Raw genomic sequence first — 22,574 nt, forward strand, 5'->3', positions numbered from 1 at the left:
TTTACTGTTTGCAAAATTATAAATTATTCTAAATAATAAGGATGTTCTTGTCCCAGGCAGAAAACACTGGCCGTGTTAGGCGCAACTTTTTGGAACTTTTGGTCCTCGATGCTCTTCAGCTTTGTACTTGTTTTGGCTTTCAAACTTTTTTCATCTGAGCGTCGCTGGTTGGTCTTGTGTGGACAAGACGCACGCCTGGCGTATTGAATTTTAAGCCTAGTACCTTTTGTTAGCTATTATTCGTGTGTTTCTTTGTCCTATATGTTCTACCATTTATTTGTATTGTGGTACTGTCATGTGATGTTGTCGTTTTGGTGTTGTGTTTGACGTTGCCATAAAAGCGGGAGGTTTGGCATGCCACAAAAGCAGGTTCAACCCACTATTTTTTTTTTTAAATGTCCTGTACCAAGTCAGGAAAATGGCCATTGTTATTTTATAGTTCGTTTCTGTGTGTGTTACATTTTAATGTTGTGTTTTTGTTGTGTCGTTGTTCTCCTCTTATATTTGATGCGTTTCCCTCAGTTTTAGTATGTAACCCGGATTTGTTTTTATCTCTATCGATTTATGAGTTTTCGAACAGCGGTATACTACTGTTGCCTTTATCTACACATAGTTTTTTTACAAAGGATATGAGCTAAGCCCTCACCTAAAAATGTTTTATACACATTAACATCTTTCTTGTAAAATACATCTTGCAGAAAAATATCTTTTTTTGGTAAAGTATTGGCTCACATCTAAATATTTAAGACAAGATCTGAAAATGATACGATTTAAGCAGTTTTTACAGGTTTCTAACTAAATTCAAGAAGTTTACCGAATGCAAATATGGAAGATTTTATTAAAAAATATAAATAATGATATCTGACAGACTAATGTCTGATACATGTAACCTCTGAAGGATGTTTTTTTTATAGATTTATGAAACTTTCTGATTTTCAAATTCGTGGGACCGAAAAGGATTAGTTTTATCACACCCAGTCATTTGTGCATGTTATATTTTGCTGTTTTTTGCCAATGCTGAGTTGAGAGATTATAAAGAGGTATGATAACATATTGTGTATCTTCTTATTACAGTGTCCATGCTGTCAGAGGCTGGACGAGCTACTACAATAAACTCATCATAGATACCAGCATTAAAATGTTTACAAAAGACTCATCAGTGATGCGATTTAATCAAAAATGTTACATAGACCAAATAGAGTGAGAAATTGAAGAGCATTGATGACCTGAAAATTCCGAAAGGTTTCGACAAATACAGCTATGGTAATCTATTCCTTGGGTAGACAATCCTAAGTATTTCGAAAAAATTTAAGTTTTTAAAACAATGGGTAGTAACGTCGTCATATCGAGGAGCGTTTAGTACAGTGATTTTGTCATAGTTTGGTTAAATTAGGTTACTTTCCAGAACGATTCCCTCAGTTCTTTTTTAAATGAGCAAATAAAAAACAAATAAGATGTTTGAATCTATATTGTAAGTCAAACGATCTACATTGAAAATGTTGTTTTTAAGAAATTAAGGCAGGATAACCAAAATATCGAAATTGATATGGTTTGGTTAAGCGATTGCCATGGTTCAGTTAAGTGTCTAGAAATTCGTCATAGTTTTGATCACATTTGTCATGGTTTAGATCCAAATTAATACATATTTGTTTCACCTTAATATCGATAGTTTGTTTGATGGCGCTTATGAAAAAACGAAGTTACACAATTTACCAATTGACTAGGAAGGGAAAAAAAGCCTTGGTGGGCGTAATTGGCAAAGCGTACATTATTTTTTTTTTCGTGTGTTTCCTAAGATAGAATTGATATATCCACTGCCTGCTGTTTTTAATTGGCATTAGATCAGATAAATTACAAAAACAGAAAGCGTTGCTTCTGTTTCACCTAGAATCTTTTCTCCGTATTTCCATGATGGACTCTGCCGGGGATATCGTGAGCGGCGTTCCTAGTCAAATGGTTAATTACGTCTACATAAAGTTTAAACTATAATCAAAACATAATTTTTGTTTTACTTTTTTTTTCTAGTAAACTATACATCTGTTGTTTTTATGTTGAACCAGATTATGTCTATGATGAATATAAGGAGATGTTGGGTTATACGCCTATGATACAGTAATCCAGCTACAAAAACTAACCAAACAATATCGAGAGGGAACCATACAGTCTTCAACCCTCCACGGGACAAACTGTTAACATGGACAACAGTTAAAACTTTTTTTTTTTTAAACTATAAATAAAATTACTAAGAAAACTACTTTCCAAATTCAAATATATGAAAGATCACAATTTCGAATTAGAATTAGGTTGATACAATGTCCATTTTTATCATGAATAAAGTTGATTACGTTTTTGTCACATTGTACAAATGTATTGTGTAGTATCACTTAACCCGTTTAAGCTTTTTTCTTCTATCCAATTAAATTTCGATAATATCAGAAAAAGCTCTGTCGATCTAATACTTAGTTTGAAAAAATGAACATTATTATTCGTGATTGAAAAAAATGATTTAAATTCCAAGAAACACGTGTTATTTTGCTTGGTACAAGTACATTTAAACTGTGTACGACCTTATTTTTGACCCGACAAAAGATAACGTTTGTCTTGGATTCATGATATTTTTGTTAGTTGTTATTGGCTTGGAACTAGCTTCCAGTAAATGCGAGTACTCACAGATCGGTTCTTTGTGTTTTTAGTGTTTATATTACTTGATTAATTTGCTTTGAATCGATCTGAAGACTCAAGTCCTTTTCAACTGATTTTATAATTTGTTCTTCTTTGTTGTGCTGTTACACCACTGCCCAGGTTAATGACGAGTAGAGGGCTGGACGCCCGCAAACATGTTTAACCACGCCATATTCTGTATGTGCCTGTCCGAAGTCCAGAGTCTGTAATGCATTGGCTGTCATTTGTTAATGTATATCTCATTTGTTTTTCGCTTATTGTTTTTAACTTAACTAAACTATGATAAAATCACTGTACTAAACGATCATCGATATGACGACGTTACTACCCGTGTATTAATAGTACGGAGGAGTTTACATCGTATGTGTGACCTTATTGACGTTATCAGTAGTCGGTGCTTAGGAACTGACATGAATAATAAAGTACCTTTCTTAAATTCTCCGTTGATAAGTTTTAAAATTATTAAGAAACTAAGAGTCTAACTTTGTGTCATAAGATTTTCAACATCCATCAATTTTATTGTTCACAGTCAAACTGAGCATCCAATTAATTTTATATTCATCAAATTAAGATTTGCAATATGATCAATAAGATACATTAAATGAACATGTATTTCCAAAAACCTCCTTTTTTAATATAAACTGGTACAATACATTGTGCTTAAAAAGACACCATGATTCTTAAATAACTTTGTTCCAAATGTGCATTATGAAAACAAATTTCTCGTCAAAATGCTGCCAAATGAGAAGTATGTTTACGAAAGGTCTTTGGTGGTGTGCTGAAGATGCTCAACCAGTAATAAAAGTAAGCTATACTTACTAGTATAATTAAATACTTCATCTTTCTTATATCCTTTTCTTCAAATGAAGTTCACTTTCTATTTTTAATCATAATATACAAAAGTGGGCGTTTTGATAACCGCATTAGTCACGAAACACGTACGATCCGGACGAATACGTTTTGTAATCTTCTTGAGTTCAGATTTTTATTGTGACAGCCACTGAACTATTGGTAGGGCTGTTTGTTACAGTAGCGGTTATATTTTCATTATTTGCATTCTATCATCATGTTACATCATCTTACATCATGTCTAGTATTTAGCTATGTTTTAATAGATAAGTATTGAAAGCGTACAAATGTCACAGCTTTCTATTTTTCTAAAGAAATCTAAATTCAGCACATTCTGTGACTAAGATTTGAAACTGAGGATTATATTTTATATAACCGCAACATGGTGATGCATGAAAAAGATGTACAGAAGGTAGATCTTGACATTCTGAACAATTTTTCTCTGTCAGATTGTCTATCTATTGAACGATTTTTAAGATAATAGACGATTTTTTTTTTCTTTTTTTTTTTCATTTTACCTCTATTTGTGTATTTTTAGCCATTTTTTAAAAATATTAGCATCTCTCTGTACAAGCAAATCTAAGTAATACATGTTCTCTATAATATGAGCCTGAAGTGAGTGGCCTGTTCGCCTATACAATATCTAATCTTTCGCTCTTCAATTTGAAGTGATTAAGATTCAATCAATTCATATATGTTTGAAGTGTACTATGAATAAATATGTGTACTCAGCAAAACAAATAACGCACCATTTTCAAGATATTAGTTTCACAATTTCCTGTTTTTGCTACAAATTTGCAAAAATATTTTAATCATTATCTTTAAATACTCCATTGTTTACAGAGCAATTTGTATACCACTGCTTCAAAGAAGGGAATACTGGTGACTTCTACCCGTCCGTTCGTCGGTCCCTCCCATAATATTTTTGATTGCATTATTTTCGCATACTACAGATCAGAGCTTCTTGGTATTTAGTGTCAAGCTTCATGTAAGAATGTTTAACTATATGAAGCATTTACAGATTCATCGCTCATGAACTTCCTGTTTACCAAATACTTATATAATCACATATATTCTCAAGTTTACAAAATGGCCATGTATGACATTTTGTCCCATTTTCTCAAAAAAAAGTTAGATATCAATCTTTATGTGAGCATGGTATACTGTCTGATGCATTTTCACATCAATTGCTCATCGCCTTCCTGTTTACTGAATACTTATGTATTATTTCACATAATGGCCATGTATGAAATTTTCTTCACAATTATGGCAGGAAATACAAATTTATGCTTTCTGAAATTTAAAATCAAAATTCATGTGATATAAAATTAAGGAGATGTGGTATGATTGCCACGCAATGAGACAACTATCCACCAAATTGCAAATGAAGTGGATGTAAGCAATTATAGACAACCGTATGGCCTTTAATAATCAGAAAAAACCTACCGTATAGCCGGCTACAAAAGGCCCCAACATGAAACATATGAAACGTTTCAATTGAGAAAACTAACGGCCTAATTTAAAACAAAACAATTTACGAAAAAAAAATATACCGGTTAAACATGTTTTGTTTGAAGGCACCACCCCTCCCCCTACCCTTAACATGGGACAGTGGTGTAACAGTACAACATAAGAACAAACTATAAAAATCAGTTGAAAAGGGCTTGAAACTCATCAGATCGATACAAATCAGAAAAACATCTAACAAATGAACTCATCACATAGATACTAGGATCTAAATTGTGTACGCCAGACGTGCGTTTCGTCTACAAAAGACTCATCAGTGACGCTCGAATGATTCTACTGTAAAACATGTTCACACCATTCCAGCTGCCTAGAAAAAGCACACAAAACTCTAGGTTAACACGTCATTCCTTATTCAATTTGACGTAGTGGTGCGAATCATTGCCAGTAGTGGACAGCCCTATGTGATAAGAAACAAAGGATCTACCAGGTAAAATGACACGTGAAGCAAAATTTAAGTTTCCCAAAAGCTGCAACATTTCCTTTTTTATTCATGAATTTTCATGTATAATTTTTTAATGAATTCACAGATGCGATTGACTTTTTCAAGGGGCAGTCGAGTTTCCATTTTTTTAGAATCTAGAATTATAATACACAAATATTCTAAACCTTTTTCATTTCAATCACTCTTTAAAAAATAAATCCGAACTCGTTTGCTATGGCCGTGTCTGCAGTGACGTTTTTGATTTCAATGAGCTTAATTAAACGTATACACAATAGAATGTTTGACTCCAATGAAATTAATGAAGGTTGTGCGTTTCTTATATGTTGAATTTACTTCAATAATTCATTGTAATTGCAAAGAAAATCTAAAAGTGACACCCCAGAATAATGTTCCAATATCTATTAAGTAGGACAAGGGGAGATACAATCCAGTGTTAGCGTAGAGTAAGGCTAAGGAGAAATATAATTCAATTTTGGCGTGAGTACGGAGTGATACAATTTAATCAAAATCAGCCTGTCAATATCCTTGATATTTGACCACGATCTACATTGCAGGCTCACGATTTGATCACGGAGAAATTTTCGACACTAACAGTAACTAGTATATCCGGAAAAGGTGTAGTTTGATATTAAAGTTATTCTTTTTTAACAGAAGACTTTTCGTTTTAACGTAATTTTTTTTTATCTTTCATTGCTTTATAAAATTTGCACATATAAGGCCAGACACAGCTACAAGACATTTTAAAAATCTTATCTTCGATATTTTGCGCATTTTAAAATGAGATCGAAATATATTACAATCAATGAGACCCAATGACGGTTTGAAAACGATTACCATGTTAAATGTCTTTAAGCAAGAACGCGCACGATACGTTAGAAAGTACAGTCTTATCTTCAAATTTTGCCAGGTCAGAGGTAAACCTTTGGAGGAGATGGCGACTAAGATTATGTCATCTTTAGTTCATATTTAATCATCACAATAAACTTCAGTTAGTACATGCATGTATATTATCATTTCCATAAGCTCTTGCCAAGTCAACAACTTTTGAAAATTCCCCAAGGAGAAAAATTAACCTATGAACTGATGAAATCATCCTTGTAGAATAGCCTCATCACCATACTGGCTGATATACATAAAAACAAGTTTTAACTCGTCTCTTATGTACAGGTTGTCCTTATTTTATGTGCAAAGTATTGTCATAAAAAGAAACTTCTTAGTTCAAGAATCACACGTTGTCTCCTGTATTTAGTTTTCAAGGACGCTGATAAAGTCTGACGTCATTATAAGTATATTTAAACACGAGAGTGCACACGCTGACATGTCTCGCCTTCTTTACTAACCATTGATATTATGTTGATAGTCCTAAATATAAAGCTTTACTATAACTATCACATAAACTTAACATGATCCAAGAAAATGAGGTCAAAGTCATATAAACCAAACGTGAAAAACATGTACGCCTTACGATCGTTCAATACAGCAAATATAGTTGACCTATTGCTAATAGTTTCTAAGAAACAGACTTAACCAAGAAAACTAAACATTGACCAATGAACCATGAAAATGAGGTCAAGGTCAGATGAACCATGCCAGACAGACACATACAGCTTACAATCCTTCCATACAACAAATATAATTGACCTATTGCTTATAGTTTAGGAAAAACAGACCAAAACACTATATAAATAACACATAGCTGAAAGGGTGATAGAGCAGATTGTTACCTCGAGAAAACATTGTCAACTGAGGCGAAGCCAAGGTTGACAATGTCTTTTCCAGGGGTAACAATCTGCTCTATCACCCTCTCAGATATGTGTTATTTAATTTATTATACAGAATGTTCTGTTATTACTGTCAATTAAATTTCAAATTCAAAGTAATAAACTATGACGTCTTGTACATAACAACCATCCGTATTTAATAAAGCGCACACTTGATCAAGCGTCTCCGTGAAGGGCAATAGAGCATTTGCCATAGGATAGAGTCGTATTAAATAAATCGCACACTTGATCAAAAAGTAAAATCACAAAAATACTGAACTCCGAGGAAAATTCAAAAAGGAAAGTCCCAATCAAATGGCAAAATCAAAAAAACAAATACATCAAACGAATGGATAACAACTGTCATATTCCTGACTTGGTACAGGCATTTTCTTATGTAGAAAATGGTGGATTGAACCTGGTTTTATAGCTAGCTAAACCTCTCACTTGTATGACAGTCGCATCAAATTCCATTATCAAGCGTCTCCATGAAGGGTAATAGAGTAAATTAACACCCTCGTATTAGCCAATCAAAATATGGCATATTAACGTGAAGTATAATAAAAAAAACTTAACAATGAACAATGAACTGTGAAAATGAGGTCAAGGTCAAATAAAACCTGCAAGACTGACATGAGCATCACAAAATATTTCTTTACACCAAATATAGTTGACCTATTGCATACAGTATTAGAAAAAAACCTCAAAAACATAACTTTGACCACTGAACCATGAAAATAAGGTCAAGGTCAGATGACCCCTGCCAGTTGGACATGTACACCTTACAATCATTCCATACCACAAATATAGTAGACCTATTGCATACAATATAAGAAAAGCAGTCCAAAACATAAAAACTTAACTAAAACCACTGAACCATGAAAATGAGGTCAAGGTCAGATGACACCTGCCAGTTGGACATGTACACCTTACAATCCTTCCATACACCAAATATACTAGAGCGATTTCTTATAGTATCTGAGATATGGACTTGACCACCAAAACTTAATCTTGTTCACTGATCCATGAAATGAGGTCGAGGTCAAGAGAAAACTGTCTGACGGGCATGAAGACCTTGCAAGGTACACACATATAAAATATAGTTATCCTATTACTCATAATAAGAGAGAAATTAACATTACAAAAAATCTTAACTTTTTTTTTCAAGTAGTCACTGAACCATGAAAATGAGGTCAAGGACAATGGACATATGACAGGCGGTAACTTCATAACATAAGGCATCTATATACAAAGTATGAAGAATCTAGTACTTCTACCTTCTAAAATATAAAGCTTTTAAGAAATGAGTTAACGCGGCCGCCTCTGCCGCCGCCGGATCACTATCCCTATGTCGAGATTTCTGCGACCAAAGTCGCAGGCTCGACAAAAAACAATTTACCGCGTTTCACACAGCTTATTCTTATGTCAGTATACTTTGACACTACTGTCCCATTTTACAGGGGGGGGGGGGTTTGCCCAGCAAACATGTTTAACCCCGCCACATTATGTATGTGCCAAGTCAGAAGCCTGTAATTCCGTTTTTTTTGTAGTTTGTTTCTGTGTATCATATCTATTTTTCGTTAATTGTTTTGAACATTAATCGGGTCGTTAGTTGTCTCGAGTCTCGATTGAATTGTTCTTCATTTGTCACTTCGGGCCATTTCAAAGCTTACTATGTGGTAAGGGTTTAAAATTTGTTGAAGGCCGCGCAGTGACATCTTGTTGTTATATTTTATGTCATTGTGTCATTGGTGGAAAGTTGTCTCATTGGCAATCATAACACATATTCTTATTATTATTTTTAAACATAGTATGAACTTTGTTTCACTTAAAAACGTTTGAAATGTCTTCTGTTTTAAACATGGAGAAATAGAGTACATTTTTGGTAGTTTAATTTTCTATTCAATTTCTTTCATTTATAGAACTCTAAACAATTTTAACAATCAATTTAACAAATAAACAGTATCGTCAATTTGTTGACAAGTCATCGAGCGCCTTGCTTCAAGTTCTTAATGATGTATAAGAAAAATGGAGTGTACGATCATGGTGTGCGATATCTGTATAGCTAAAAAGATACTTTATTTACCAAAATGTTATAATTAAAATACAATGAAAGAGATTTTTACAGACAGAATTTTACAAAAATGACACTTTTATCGTTTAAACTTATATTAAAGACTAATTGCTTTCGTGTAAATTGATATATCGTATTAAGTAATATTCCAGTCGTTACTTGTCTATATTTTTTTATATATTTACTAAAATTATCACAAACTTGTTTTGCACATTGACAGTAATTCATATTTACACACATAAACGAACTTGTCTTTTTTTTTTAACCTGCTTCAATATTTTCTCTTTGGCGCTTTACACTCTTCGACGCCGCAATCATTCCGGTCTTGACCAATGCTTTCACAAGTTCCTTGCCATTCTCAACTTGTGTGCTGTATGCTTGACCAGTAACACAATATGTGGCTAAGTGTTCACAATTGTTGCTGAACACACTGTATATAGCTATCCTATCCTCTTCTGTGTACCCGATGATAACTTCTGCCATGGTGGCTGTGGCCTCGTGAAGATAACGGTCCTTTTCGTTATACTCTAAGACATAAAACGCTTCATCTAATTGTTTCATTTCCTGTCTGATGAGTGGTGAATCTTTTATTTTATTTCCAGATGCTGGCGGTTGAAAATGAACGATCTCATATTCATTACTTTCTGGGAAAACGTTGGTAACTATTGCATGATGGGAGTAGCCAAAGAGTCTTTTATATTTTATATGATCTCCCCTCAATAACTGAGATATTTTTAACACTTTCACTTCTTTAGGAATCTACAATAAACATTTTATTATATATTTATGTACGAATACTATTATTTTACTTTATTGTTCCTACATTCTATTGATAAATCATATAAATAAATGTCAAGTGTATGCTTTATTTGTAACTCTTGCGATTGTTATTAAAAAAATAAAATAGACAAAAGAAGAAACAAAACCTCAAACGACGGCATACACTAAGTGGAGAAGATTTCATAAGTATGTTTTACTTGTGTCTGATCAATTTTGTTTTGAGCGAATAAAAATAAAAATACATGAGTGTACACAAAGTTGTATAAGACGTAAAGAACAAAATGTATTATGGTAAATATGATAATATCGTTCTTGGCCCCTTGAAATCGAAAATCGCAAAGTATAATCAACATGTAAAAATAGCCGTGAATACCGAGGTTGTGAATTCGAATATCGAAAGTGGCTGGCGCGTTTGTTTCCAATCTTAATTGGATTGTCAGTTTTCCTGCCGAAGATCGGTGGTTTCTATGGACACTTCAGCTTCTTCCACCAATAAAAACTTATCCCCACGAAATATCCAACATCCAACAGGCGTAGAACATCAATCAATCAATTGAATTTTACTCATATATCTGCTGTAGGTCTTTAAACTTATTGAATTGGATAAGTGGGAAAATTTTTTAAAAAACTGACTAAATAACCTCTTTCTGTAATCTTCAAATCAATATTCAGAAATCACAAACAGCTTATTGACAATGGCTTTTTATATTAGTAAAAACCTTTCGAATATCAAAAGGACATCCCATTATATGACGTAGCAAAACTTCATAATCTTATTTGTGTAATAAAAAAAATGAATATGGTGTATCTAATCATACTCTAATATTACGTTCTTCTTTCGCTTTGTAAACAAACCCATGTTATAATTCAAATAGCACATGATGTGCACGTGATTGACGTCACAATTAAAATTGCTGCAACGTCACTTGTTTTTTTAACAACTCCGCGAATCAAAATGGACGTTAGTATTTGGTCGATGTTCCATGCTAGGAAATTAAATAAAATATAAATCTACATGTATCTGTTCAGTTTTGAATCATGAAACGGTTGTTTTTCTATAACGTTCAAATGGCATCATCAAATCAAAATGGTTAACTTTCGAACGTGTCTTAAATGTCCTATGCTCAGTTTAACATGGGTATGCATCATATTTGTCAACATTTTGCACCGTGCTAACGCTTGGTAAAAAGAAATCGATGCCTACCTAAGTTAAAATGTGCATAGAGCATGACATGACATAATTATTTCTATACACTTGTTCCCAACACGCACTTTCCTGAAGCTGAAGAAACGTCATAGTAAGGTTTTAAAACGGGGAGCAAAATCGTACTTCGTACTGCGAGTTCAAGACGGACCGGTTTCATCCTGAATCCTTTGCCAGACGTGAAACGCTACAAATGTGTATCGAAGAAAAGTTGCTGGGTAAAGAAAACTAATTTAACATCTAGTTTATTAATGTACCCGACAACCTCATTGTCAAATACAGAAACAATCAACCATTTAGACAAGACATATATAAGCAAAATATACGTACACTATTAGTTAGGATTGAAGAATTTTGTCTTTCTGTAATTTCAGGCCTGTCAAATGGCCATCCTTTCGTTCTGTTTTAGTTTCAGTTTAATAGACTTACATGAAATAATTGAGGTCGTTCCGATACTTCTTTATCTTTACTTTCAGTAGTTTTATGTCGCAACCTCGCAGAACTACTCCCCTGTAAAGTATTTACCAGGAATTCACCTACATAAAGAATGATTTGTTTAAACATACTATTATATATTATTATATAGAAGTTGGTGATTTACAGAGATTTCTCTCTGTGATTAAGTCCAAAAATTCACTTTTGAAAAAAGTCGTTCAGTACACTATCGATACTCCTTCCCCAACTTCTCAAATCTGCATGAAACGTCTTGGGGTGAGGCAAGGGTCGTAGTTTCCTATTCAGTCATGTATTAAAATACCCCAAGATACTACAAGTATCGTCACACAACCACGAGTTTTTTTTATGCAACAAATTGCCCTATTAGAATTATTCAAAATAAGTGTACGTACAAAATATAACGCCGCAATGGAGTAAAGTCATTTATGCGGAACAAGCCAACTTGTTTAGAACATTCGCTGTTCTGTCACAAGGGTCATGTGCCTATTTATACATAAATAGCTATTTACCGTGATTTGATGATTAATTCCTTGATACATAATACAGTTATAGAATTGAATGCATTCTGAGAAATACTTTAAAACGTGTAAGCACAGACTCTGTCGCAAAACAACGAGATATCGATCCATATTCATAACATGGTACAAACAATGAAATTTCAAAAATCAAATCCTGTTGTTTGAAAACCGTGAATTGATGAATAAAGGAAAAATATGTTTTAAAATTATACAAAATTCCATAAATTAACACTATTTGAATATGTACAGCATGACTGATATTACAGAAACTTTTTAAAGGATGTTTTGTCAAACTGCTCTCGAATATTCTAATCTGTAATGCTATTTACTCTTTGGTTCCTTAATTCTGTTTCTTAATATAATTAAGAAGCATATCGAATGTTCTTATTGTGTAACTCGTTTAGTTTTAACTGAATATAGTTATTGCTGCAGGTGTATTAATGCTCTCAACGATACGTATGTTGAATGATATATAAATCAATAATTTGATTTCCGTGAATGCAAATCGTTTTTTGGGATAGTCGCCATCAAGTACACTCAAGACCAAAAGTTCAGGAAGCCAAGAAATATAACCTTTTCAAGAATGTAAAGGTGTATCGATTTGTTATCCGTGTCTGCAATTACAAAAACACTGGTTTTTGTTTTTACTTAGAAAAGGTGAGAATCAAGAGAAGAAAGACTTAAAAACTTATAATTTATGCTAAAATTGTAAAAATTATGATTTTCCGATCCGCTTTAAATAACTCATCAAAGATACCAGGCTTATAATTTGGTATGCTAACTCATCAGTGGTGCTCGAATCAGAACAGTTGGAAGGTCTAAACAAATTCAAAGTATCCCAACATTGTATGTATGTATACAGGACTATTGGGTCCTCAATGATCTTCAACTTCGTACTTTATTTCGCCTTTTTAACTTTTTTTGATTCGAGTGTCACAGGTGAGTGTTTTGTAGTCGAAACACGCGCCTGGCGTACAAAATGTTATCCTTCTATCCATGTTGAATTTATTTACGTTATTAATGTTATCCATGATTCACAAAATCAGTCCGTCCAAGATAATATATTTGACACACCCTACTTAAATGATTAAACTTAAGTATACCACTGATCTCCCCTATAATCGAAACATTTTTGTCTCAAAAACAACAATTTTCAATAATCAAAATGGTAACGTTGTTTAAAAAAAGGAAACAAAAAACATGCGCGCGAGTTAAATGTGTGGTATAATTTTTTTTATCATTGATCAAATTAAAGTTTATGGTTTTAGAAAAACACAACCCAAGTATTTCGTCTACTTTTTGCTTACATTTTGTCAACTTAAATATTAATAAACTATAATTACCTGCCGAGCTGTTGTCCAGTATCCCTTTAGAAGCTACGATTACTTTACCCATGGTTGCAGCTGTTGACAAAAATTCAAATTATAATTGTTTATTTTTCTTTTGATAACTTTATGCTGGATTACTTGTACATTAGATTACATCATATGTTTTGTAGACGTGATATAAAAGGCGTAATTTTAATTTTTTGTTAATGTGTATAGAAAAAGAATGTAGACAGTCGCAGTCTTTGCCAAAAAACAACTAGCCCTAAGACCATGTAAAGTTTTAATCAAAGTACTGAAGTACTGAACATCGGATGACCACAAGTTCTTGTGGATGGTCAAAAGCACTTGTCTCAGAAAAAAACACATATCTCTTTACCTGAAACTGAGGTTATTGTACAGAGATTTTTTTTTCTGAGACAAGTTTGTGCGGGGATGATAAATAAATGACAGGAAATTCAACTTCACCGTAATAACTATACACCTTATCGCTATTCCCGGCTGACCCGGCCGCTTGAACTTTTGACGTCAACAACAATCACTTTTCCATTGTGGCGTCAGATATTTTGTTTTATGACGTCAAAATTTTACGGGAACCTGTGTGATATCCAGTAATGGCGGACAAAAAGCGATAAGGTGTATTATATTGTAGTGATACAAATCAGTATACTTTGTTGTTATATATCATATTAAAATAACAGTTACATGACTGTATATATGATTTCCATCCATTTGTATATCATCCTATTCTACTATTCTAATAATAGTGCAATGCTAGTGCATGGTGGACACTTTTCTTTAAAAATTCGATTTTTCTTAAAGATTGGATACGAGTAGGCATTCATATTTTCCCGCAAAAACAATTACAGAGTTACCGGTCCTTGTCGGTATTGTCGCAAAAGCGGTTCTTTGAGATATTTTTCCGCATGCTTGATCACAATTTTTCGGTACGTGTGCATTGATTTTATCAATGATTTTTTACTTATATATATATATATCTAACTACAAAACATTTTCATATTATTAATTTATGTTGTAAACAAAAATATTTTTATCAGTATTCATTAAAGAGATGTATTTATATCAAACGATAAGGTATGTTATTTTGTACTCGTTTATGTGCGCGTATTTATCATGTTTATAGATCGGTTACAAACCCAAAACTAATTTACGTAATGGAAATCTAGGCGATAGCAATACATCGGAATGACCTCAAATTCATCGCGATGTAAAAAAATGGTGAGAAATATAGATCTGAGGTTTAAACGTTTTTGGCCCAGTTTGCAGACTTGTGAGACGTTGTGCGCATTTATGATTGGTATAAGTTTAGTTTCTTAGGAAAAATGAATAGAAGTTTGCGTTATCCTTTAACTTCACTTTCCTCTATATAGATGACGTCATCTCACAAATATTTCAAAATTTGGTGACTATGTTAAACGAATCTATCCCAATGAACTTGAAACAAAGGATATACAAGATACAGTTAAGTATGTCTCATATCTTGACTTACATTTAGAAATTGAAAATGAGGGTCGGTTGAGAACAGAACTTTGCGACAAAAGAGATGATTTCAACTTCCCAATTGTGAACTTTCCATTTCTATGTTGCAACATTCCAGCAGCGCCTGTATATAGAGTATATATACGATTTCATGAGCTTGCGTGTCTTATCATGATTTTCTTGATAAGGGGTTGCTGCTCATAAGGAAGCTATTAAACCAAGCGTTACAAGTGGTGAAGTTGAAATCACCCTTCGAAAATTTTACGGACGCCATCACGAGCGAGTTGGTTGACCGTTATGGAATATCTGTTTCACAGATGACGACGGATATTTTCGAATTGCCGTAACAACAATCCCGTCCTCCTTTTTCCCGAATGTCATCTACCGAATTAGACTTATATCTGCTTACCCTTCCGGAGCACCTGAGATCTCCCCAGTTTTTAATGGGGTTCGTTTTGCTCAGTCTTTAGTTTTCTATGTTGTGTTTTGTATACTGTTTTTTGGTTCTTTTGTCTTTTTATTTTTGCCATGGCGTTGTCAGTTTATCTTCGACTTATGACTTGAATGTCTCTTTGGTATCTTTCGCCTCTCTTTCTGAACCAATAGGGAAAATAATTGCTGGTCTCAATATGGAATAGTTTTATTTCTCTAAATAGGTTAACTTGAACTTCACTTAATTTTTATTTCTTGTTTGCTTGGTGTTATGTTTATCACAATTCCTTCTTTCACTAACTGCCAACAGATATATATACTTTGCTTTCATTATGAAACATAATTCAACAATTTGATTTTAGTGTATTTGCAATGTAGTTTCTTTTCATGAATGCATATTTTCTTATAATTTATTCATACGATCTTATGATGTAATATCTTCTCTACGATGTTACTAGATTATGCCATCTTAAAATTAAAAGTAGCTACGTCAACCTTTAAATTTTTAATATTTTTCGAAAGTCACATTATTTTTAAATATAGTTATGATATAACAGAATTGCCTTCTAGTAGAGAAGAAACTGCTTCCCCCTAATCTTTTTTGTTGTTTTTGTTGTTTTTTTTTTTTTTTTATTTTTTTTTTTCGATGTTTCTGACTGCCTTTCTTTGAGTTTCGCTTTTTGATTGGCCTTTGTGTTTCTTTTTACTTTTTATGAATATATATATATATATATTGTTAAAATATACTTTTTCACTTTTTTGGTCTTTTGGAAAATGTTGTTTGTGTTGTATTTAGACCCCTCTAACCAGAAATTTGATTTGCATGCACACGTATAAAAATTGCGGTTTTTATCCAACGCAATTATAGGTTTGAATGTTCTTTTCAATTTAGACTTGTTTATATATATATATATATATATGTGTAGGACTCAAATCTATGGTGGGTTCCAGATCTATCGCAGATTCCTAATCTATGGTAAATATGACGTCATGCCATCCCAAATCTATGGCAGATTTTTTAGAATCCTAATCTATGGCAACTTTTTAGTTTCCTAATCTATGGCGGGTTTCTAGTTTTCAAATCTATGAAAAAATTTCTGCAAAGGTCGGACTAGTCAGTACATATCTGGCATGTGATTTCGATGTCGAAATGTCCAAAGGTAGCGACAGAGCTGCTTTTAAGTAAAAACCAGTATAAGAAAAACGGATTAGGATTATTACCATATCCATAACTGTTTGTAAAATGAACACATACTTTAGGGTTGAAATCATGTGCCCCGGAAGAATAAGTATTTCCTTCTCTGTGCATGGTACCTGTTTGACTCTTCATTTAACCAAGTCCCTTAACAATACAAAAAGCAGTTTGAATTTTTAACTAATGTCGATTTGAGCGCTAAATAATGTAAATCTTTTTTGACTGATGACGATTTAAGTCCTGTAATGAACAATTACTGGCCTTAAACACGTGACTTTCTAAAAAGAAATCCTTATTTCTCTACCAGTACAGTTATTCGACATATTTATAGCGGAAAATAATATTAATATCTATTAGAAATATATGACATAATCATTATTTCCAAATCTCAAGAAAGATTATTTGCTACAATAGTACAGGTAGTCACTGTTATATAGCTGACAAAATACTTTACGTTGTGTTACTTCTAACAGAAAATTACAGAGATCATAGGGATACAAAAAATAACAAAACAGCAAAAAGCAAACCAAAATGCACAGTAAAAGCTCGTACAATTAAGGGTGAGGGCAACACCAGCAACACGAAAATAAGAAAACAAGGGTAGAAACAAACACACTTTATTTATTGATTAGGATCCTTGCAAACATGCTTTTCTATCTTTTTCTTTTCCTTCTGTATAACAACACCGTCGTTGTCAGCGACAGCTTCGACGTTACATGAAGTTATTTAATTGTGACAGATAATTACGTAATATCCAAATCTGCCATAGATTTGGAGAAAACAAAAAACTGCCACAGATTTGTGATTTGTTTGGCGTTTGTGACATCATATTTACCATAGATTAGGAATTTGCAGGAATTTGCCATAGATCTGGAACCCACCATAGATTTAAGTCCTACATATATATATAACGTTTGATGCCGATTTGAATGTGCATGAATAGTCTTTATTAGAAACGGGCAAAGCGAGCAAACTCTAGTGAAGCAAACAAATAAAACATGAGTGAGCTTCAAACCGAAATAGGTCTACAAAAGTCTACTGTGATCTCTGCCAGAGGGAGTTGAAACTTAGTTTAAGCACAAATACATAATTTGTAAATCAAATATAGCTTCTGTGTACAAACAATTACTCAGGAATAATAAGTATAACACTGACTGTAATTTTGCAATAGATAAATCTGTAAAAACATTATAGACAACGTTTGTACCTGCATCAGTAGTAGATTCAGTAAAATCTACAATGGCTGATGTGACTGAAAATGGTGGCTGAAGCGTATTGGTTTCTTGGTAAACTTTTGTTTCTGAAAAAAAAGGTTACTAAACATTAGTAAAATAACCTACATTATCAACAGATATCAATTATTATTACATACGTGTTAGTATGCAGTTATAGATATGTAGGATGTAAATTGCACATGCCTATGGCATTCTTATTGATCGCTAGTTTTATGAATTGAAATTTTTGTACACTCCACCGCCCACCCGGGACTATTACCGATCATTTTTTAATTATTATACTGTAGGCAAAAATTAAGAATTCTAACGACGGTTTGTGTAATATACTGGTCGTAAGTGTTTACAATATATATAATTATTATAAATTGAATACATATTTTTGAAGTTTTATTGGTGAGAAATAGCGTTGATCGTTTGCATAGTTTTGTATTTATTGTACCCTACCCTTCAAGTGTCAAACTAAATTTCCCGCCCTTCATTTGAGACCAACACACTTTGCTGAACCCAACTATTTAATTTATTATTAGTTTGTTCTAGTCCTGAATATGCATGAAACATTTGCCACTGGATGTTAAGTAAAAAACAATCAATCCTATAAACATACACAATATGCTTCGGTCAACGCTTTTGTATGCCAAAAACGTATTTTCATTAGGATGTATATGAAACGTGTAATCAGGTATTCTGAATTGATTTTCATGCACATGCAGCTTACAAGATTTGACAATAAAAAATATTTGTTTCATAATTAAAAATAATTTTAACATCTGAATCATACGTTTATAATAATTACTATGAAAGGGTCAGTACAGCTGCTAGTGAATTGTTAACATTAGACAAGGCTTCGGCACAGATATGTTTTAATGTTTTAATGTTACAACGTTATTGTATATTTATAAACTTAGTCTCCTTGGATAATAAAGATCTTAGAATAGCTTAAGTGTTTAAATTAGGCACCTTTTATGCTTTTTTTCTTCTAAAAATTTTATATATTTTGATACAAAACGTTTGGCAACAACGTACCGGATAAGTGACGTTAACATTGATCGTATTCATACGCATATACATGCAGTAATACATATTATAATCGACGAAAGTTTATTAACAAGAAGATTATGAATAAATAATATACAAATGTTTTTCGCAACCACCGATAAAAATCGCAGATGGTTGCCTATAGTTGCTTACATCCACTTCATTTGAACTTTGGTGGACAGTTTAAGACTCTCTCATCTTGCAATAGTATTAAAACATTTGACTTTTCTACACTTTACACAAGTATTCCCCATTCCAAACTAAAAGACAAATTGAAAGAGTTGGTATTACTTTGTTTCATTAAAAAGAATGGCGAACGTAGATACAAGTATCTTGTCTTGGGGAGGGATAAATCCTACTTTGTAAAGAATCACTCTGATTCAAACAAAAAATTCTCTGAAACTGACATTATCAAGATGCTTGATTTCTTGATTGACAACATATTTGTTACGTTTGGAGGACGTGTTTTTCAAGAGACTGTCGGAATTCCAATGGGAACCAATTGTGCCCCTCTTCTTGCCGACTTGTTTCTTTATTATTATGAGGCTGACTTCATACAGGAGCTTCTTAGGAAGAGAGATAAGAAGTTAGCAATATCCTTTAACTCTACGTTCCGCTATATAGATGATGTTCTCTCACTAAATAATACAAAATTTGGTGACTATGTTGAACGAATCTATCCCATCGAACTAGAGATAAAGGATACTACAGATACAGTTAAGTCTGCCTCATATCTTGACTTACATCTAGAAATTGACAATGAGGGTCGGTTGAAAACAAAACTTTACGACAAAAGAGATGATTTCAGCTTCCAAATTGTGAACTTTCCATTTCTATGTAGCAACATTCCAGCAGCGCCTGCATACGGAGTATATATCTCCCAATTGATACGATATTCCCGGGCTTGTGTTTCCTATCATGATTTCCTTGATAGAGGATTGCTGCTCACAAGGAAGCTATTAAACCAAGAGTTCCAAATGGTGAAGTTGAAGTCATCCCTTTGTAAATTTTACGGACGCCATCACGAGTTCGTTGACCGTTATGGAATTACCGTTTCACAGATGATATCGGATATGTTCCTTATGTCGTAACTACAATACCCTTCCCTTTTCACGAATGTGACTTACCGAATTAGACTATTTACCGGATTTGTAATAACATAAGCAACTCGACGGGTGCCACATGTGGAGCAGGATCTGCTTACCCTTCCGGAGCACCTGAGATCACCCCCCGTTTTTGGTGGGGTTCGTGTTGCTTAGTCTTTAGTTTTCTATGTTGTGTCATCTGTACTATTATTTGTCTGTTTGTCTTTTTATTTTTGGCCATGACGTTGTCAGTTTGTTTTCGATCTATGAGTTTGACTGTCCCTCTGGTATCTTTCGTCCCTCCTTTGTCTCATTGGCAATCACACCACTTCTCCTTATTTTTATACTGAATTGTTGAGGGACTGATTTCATGGATACTTTGATAACATACCTGATAACACAACAGGGTGTTTCCCAGATTTAGATACTTTGATAACATACCTGATAACACAACAGGGTGTTTCCCAGATTTAGATACTTTGATAACATACCTGATAACACAACAGAGTGTTTCCCAGATTTAGCATGGGATTCGATACTCTGTGATTTTGACATCTTGTTTTTGGAGTCTGATGGTTTTTGTATTTTATAATCAGCATTTCTGTTATTATTTTCAGATTTCACTTTCGGTTTTTTCGTTGATGGTTTCTGATTTTTTTGGCTTTTGCCTTTATTTCTGTTCTTTTTTGCCTTGGCCGTTTCTTTTGCCGTTTGCTGATTGTAAGCCACTCCTGCAGCATGTCCGGCAAGACCATCAAAAGCTAGAGAAGTAGCCATATCAACCCACTGACCCGCATCCTCAGGCTTTTCTTTTATTTGTTTTATTTGATTCAAGTATCCGTATGGCCTATCCTCGTCATGAATTAATGTGTCCGCTGTTGTAATTGTTGCATCCATTATTGCCCCTCCTGTTATCCCTCCTGCAATTGCACCAATAGGTCCTAATAATCCAAATCCAGCAATACCACCTCCTATAGTACCAGTCGTATGTGAGGCGGACTTCATAGCTTCATCGCCACCCATTTTGTCACCGGCTATATAGTGCACCACACCTTTTGCATGACCTACTATTGGAATACTATTTACTGTGTCATTTATCATGCTGAGAAACTCCATCTGTGTTTCCTTTGCACCTTCCATGTTCCCGTTGAACGCTTGGTACACAGATACGGTTTGGGAAACAATAGGACATCGTTTTGCAAATGTTTCCTGGGTTTGCTTTGCACCTTCTTCATCGCCAGCAGATATCTGGACGATCGACTTAACTTGTGCAACCAGAGGAATCCAGTCGGACATCTTTGACTCAAAGAACTAAAATAGAAGTTTTATAACTATAAACTGATGACACAGAGATATGTCTCGACTGTTTGTTTTGATAGTAAATGCAAATGTTGAAATAACAATAGCAATACTTTCACATTTGCATGGAAATGGAAATAAGATATGCCACTGCTGATATAACTGCAAACCAAATATCATTATATCATAAGTGGTTTTCCTTAAACAGACCTAATCACAAACTTTAACATGTAAACAATTCAGTTTCAAAAACAAAAGACCATGACTGAGGGGGCAGGGCCAAAAAAGATGAGTCAATGCTATTACAACTAGAATTGAGAATGGAAATGGGGAATATGTCAAAGAGACAACAACCCGACCGAAGAGCACACAACAGCCGGGGGCCATCAATGGGTCTTCAATGCAGCGAAAAAATCCCGCACCCGGAGGTGGTCCTCAGCTGGCCCCTAAATAAAATTGTGTACTAGTTCAGTGAAAATGGACGCCACCATAAACTCCAAAACATATAAATGAACTAAATTTATTTGTTCAGTGTATGTTCAATGGTGTTAATATGTCCTTTGATTGAGTTAAGCTATTTCAGTTGATATTTTATAGTGTGTCTTTCTATGTTGTGATGTTACACTATTGTTTCAGAAAAAGGGTGAAGGTTTGGTACCATTAAAACGTTTAAACCCGCTGCATTTGTTTGCACCTGTACTAAGTCAGGAATCTGATGTTCAGTAGTTGTCGTTTGTTGATGTGGTTCATAAGTGTTTCTCGTTTCTCGTTTTTTATATAGATTAGACCGTTGGTTTTCCCGTTTGAATGGTTTTACACTAGTAATTTTTTGGGGCCCTTTATAGCTTACTGTTCGGTGTGAGCCAAGGCTCCGTGTTGAAGACCGTACTGTGACCTATAAAGGTTTACTTTTATAAATTTTTACTTGGATGGAGAGTTGTCTCATTGGCACTCATACCACATCTTCTTATATCTATAAAATTTAAAAACATACAAGACTAACAAAGGCCAGAGGCTCCTGACTTGGGACAGGCGCACAAATGCGGCGGGGTTAAACATGTTTTGTGAGATCTCAACCCTCCCCCTATACCTCTAACCAATGTAGAATAAAGAAACACATAGCAATACGCACAGTAAAACTCAGTTTAAAAGAAGTCCGAGTCCGATGTAACAAAA

At 33.7% G+C, this 22,574-nt stretch overlaps 2 protein-coding genes across 3 annotated transcripts in view; both read right to left on the reverse strand.

Annotated features, from left to right (window-relative positions):
• Positions 1-3,592, reverse strand: part of LOC127714986 (uncharacterized) — an 82,718-nt gene extending 79,126 nt beyond the window's left edge. Inside the window, exon 1 of one of the 2 annotated variants that reach the window (XM_052221026.1) lies at positions 3,502-3,592. In XM_052221026.1, the coding sequence (XP_052076986.1) occupies positions 3,502-3,522 (21 nt within the window). In that variant the 5' untranslated portion in view covers positions 3,523-3,592. The remainder of the gene's footprint in view (positions 1-3,501) is intronic. The other variant, XM_052221027.1, reaches the window with a different exon arrangement.
• A 5,728-nt stretch (positions 3,593-9,320) lies between these two features.
• LOC127714963 (uncharacterized) lies at positions 9,321-21,441 on the reverse strand. Its single transcript, XM_052220987.1, has 5 exons — positions 20,591-21,441; positions 17,952-18,044; positions 13,636-13,695; positions 11,748-11,854; positions 9,321-10,093 (listed from the first exon to the last, which is right to left on the reverse strand). The coding sequence occupies exons 1-5, from the start codon at positions 21,393-21,395 to the stop codon at positions 9,596-9,598; spliced, it is 1,563 nt and encodes a 520-aa protein (XP_052076947.1). The 5' UTR covers positions 21,396-21,441; the 3' UTR covers positions 9,321-9,595.
• Between the last annotated feature and the right edge of the window lie 1,133 nt (positions 21,442-22,574).

This window comes from Mytilus californianus, unplaced genomic scaffold (assembly GCF_021869535.1).
Source record: "Mytilus californianus isolate M0D057914Y unplaced genomic scaffold, xbMytCali1.0.p SCAF_9, whole genome shotgun sequence".
NCBI lineage: Eukaryota > Metazoa > Mollusca > Bivalvia > Mytilida > Mytilidae > Mytilus > Mytilus californianus.

Bases quoted from the DNA above. Each gene is read 5' to 3' on its own strand.
- LOC127714963 (XM_052220987.1), bottom strand. From the start codon at position 21,395: ATGTCCGACTGGATTCCTCTGGTTGCACAAGTTAAGTCGATCGTCCAG. The intron at 13,696-17,951 runs GTACAAACGTTG...TTTTGTCAACAG, and splicing joins TGAATCTACTACTGATGCAG to CTGCAACCATGGGTAAAGTA. The intron at 10,094-11,747 runs GTAAGTCTATTA...TGTTTATTGTAG, and splicing joins AACGACCTCAATTATTTCAT to ATTCCTAAAGAAGTGAAAGT.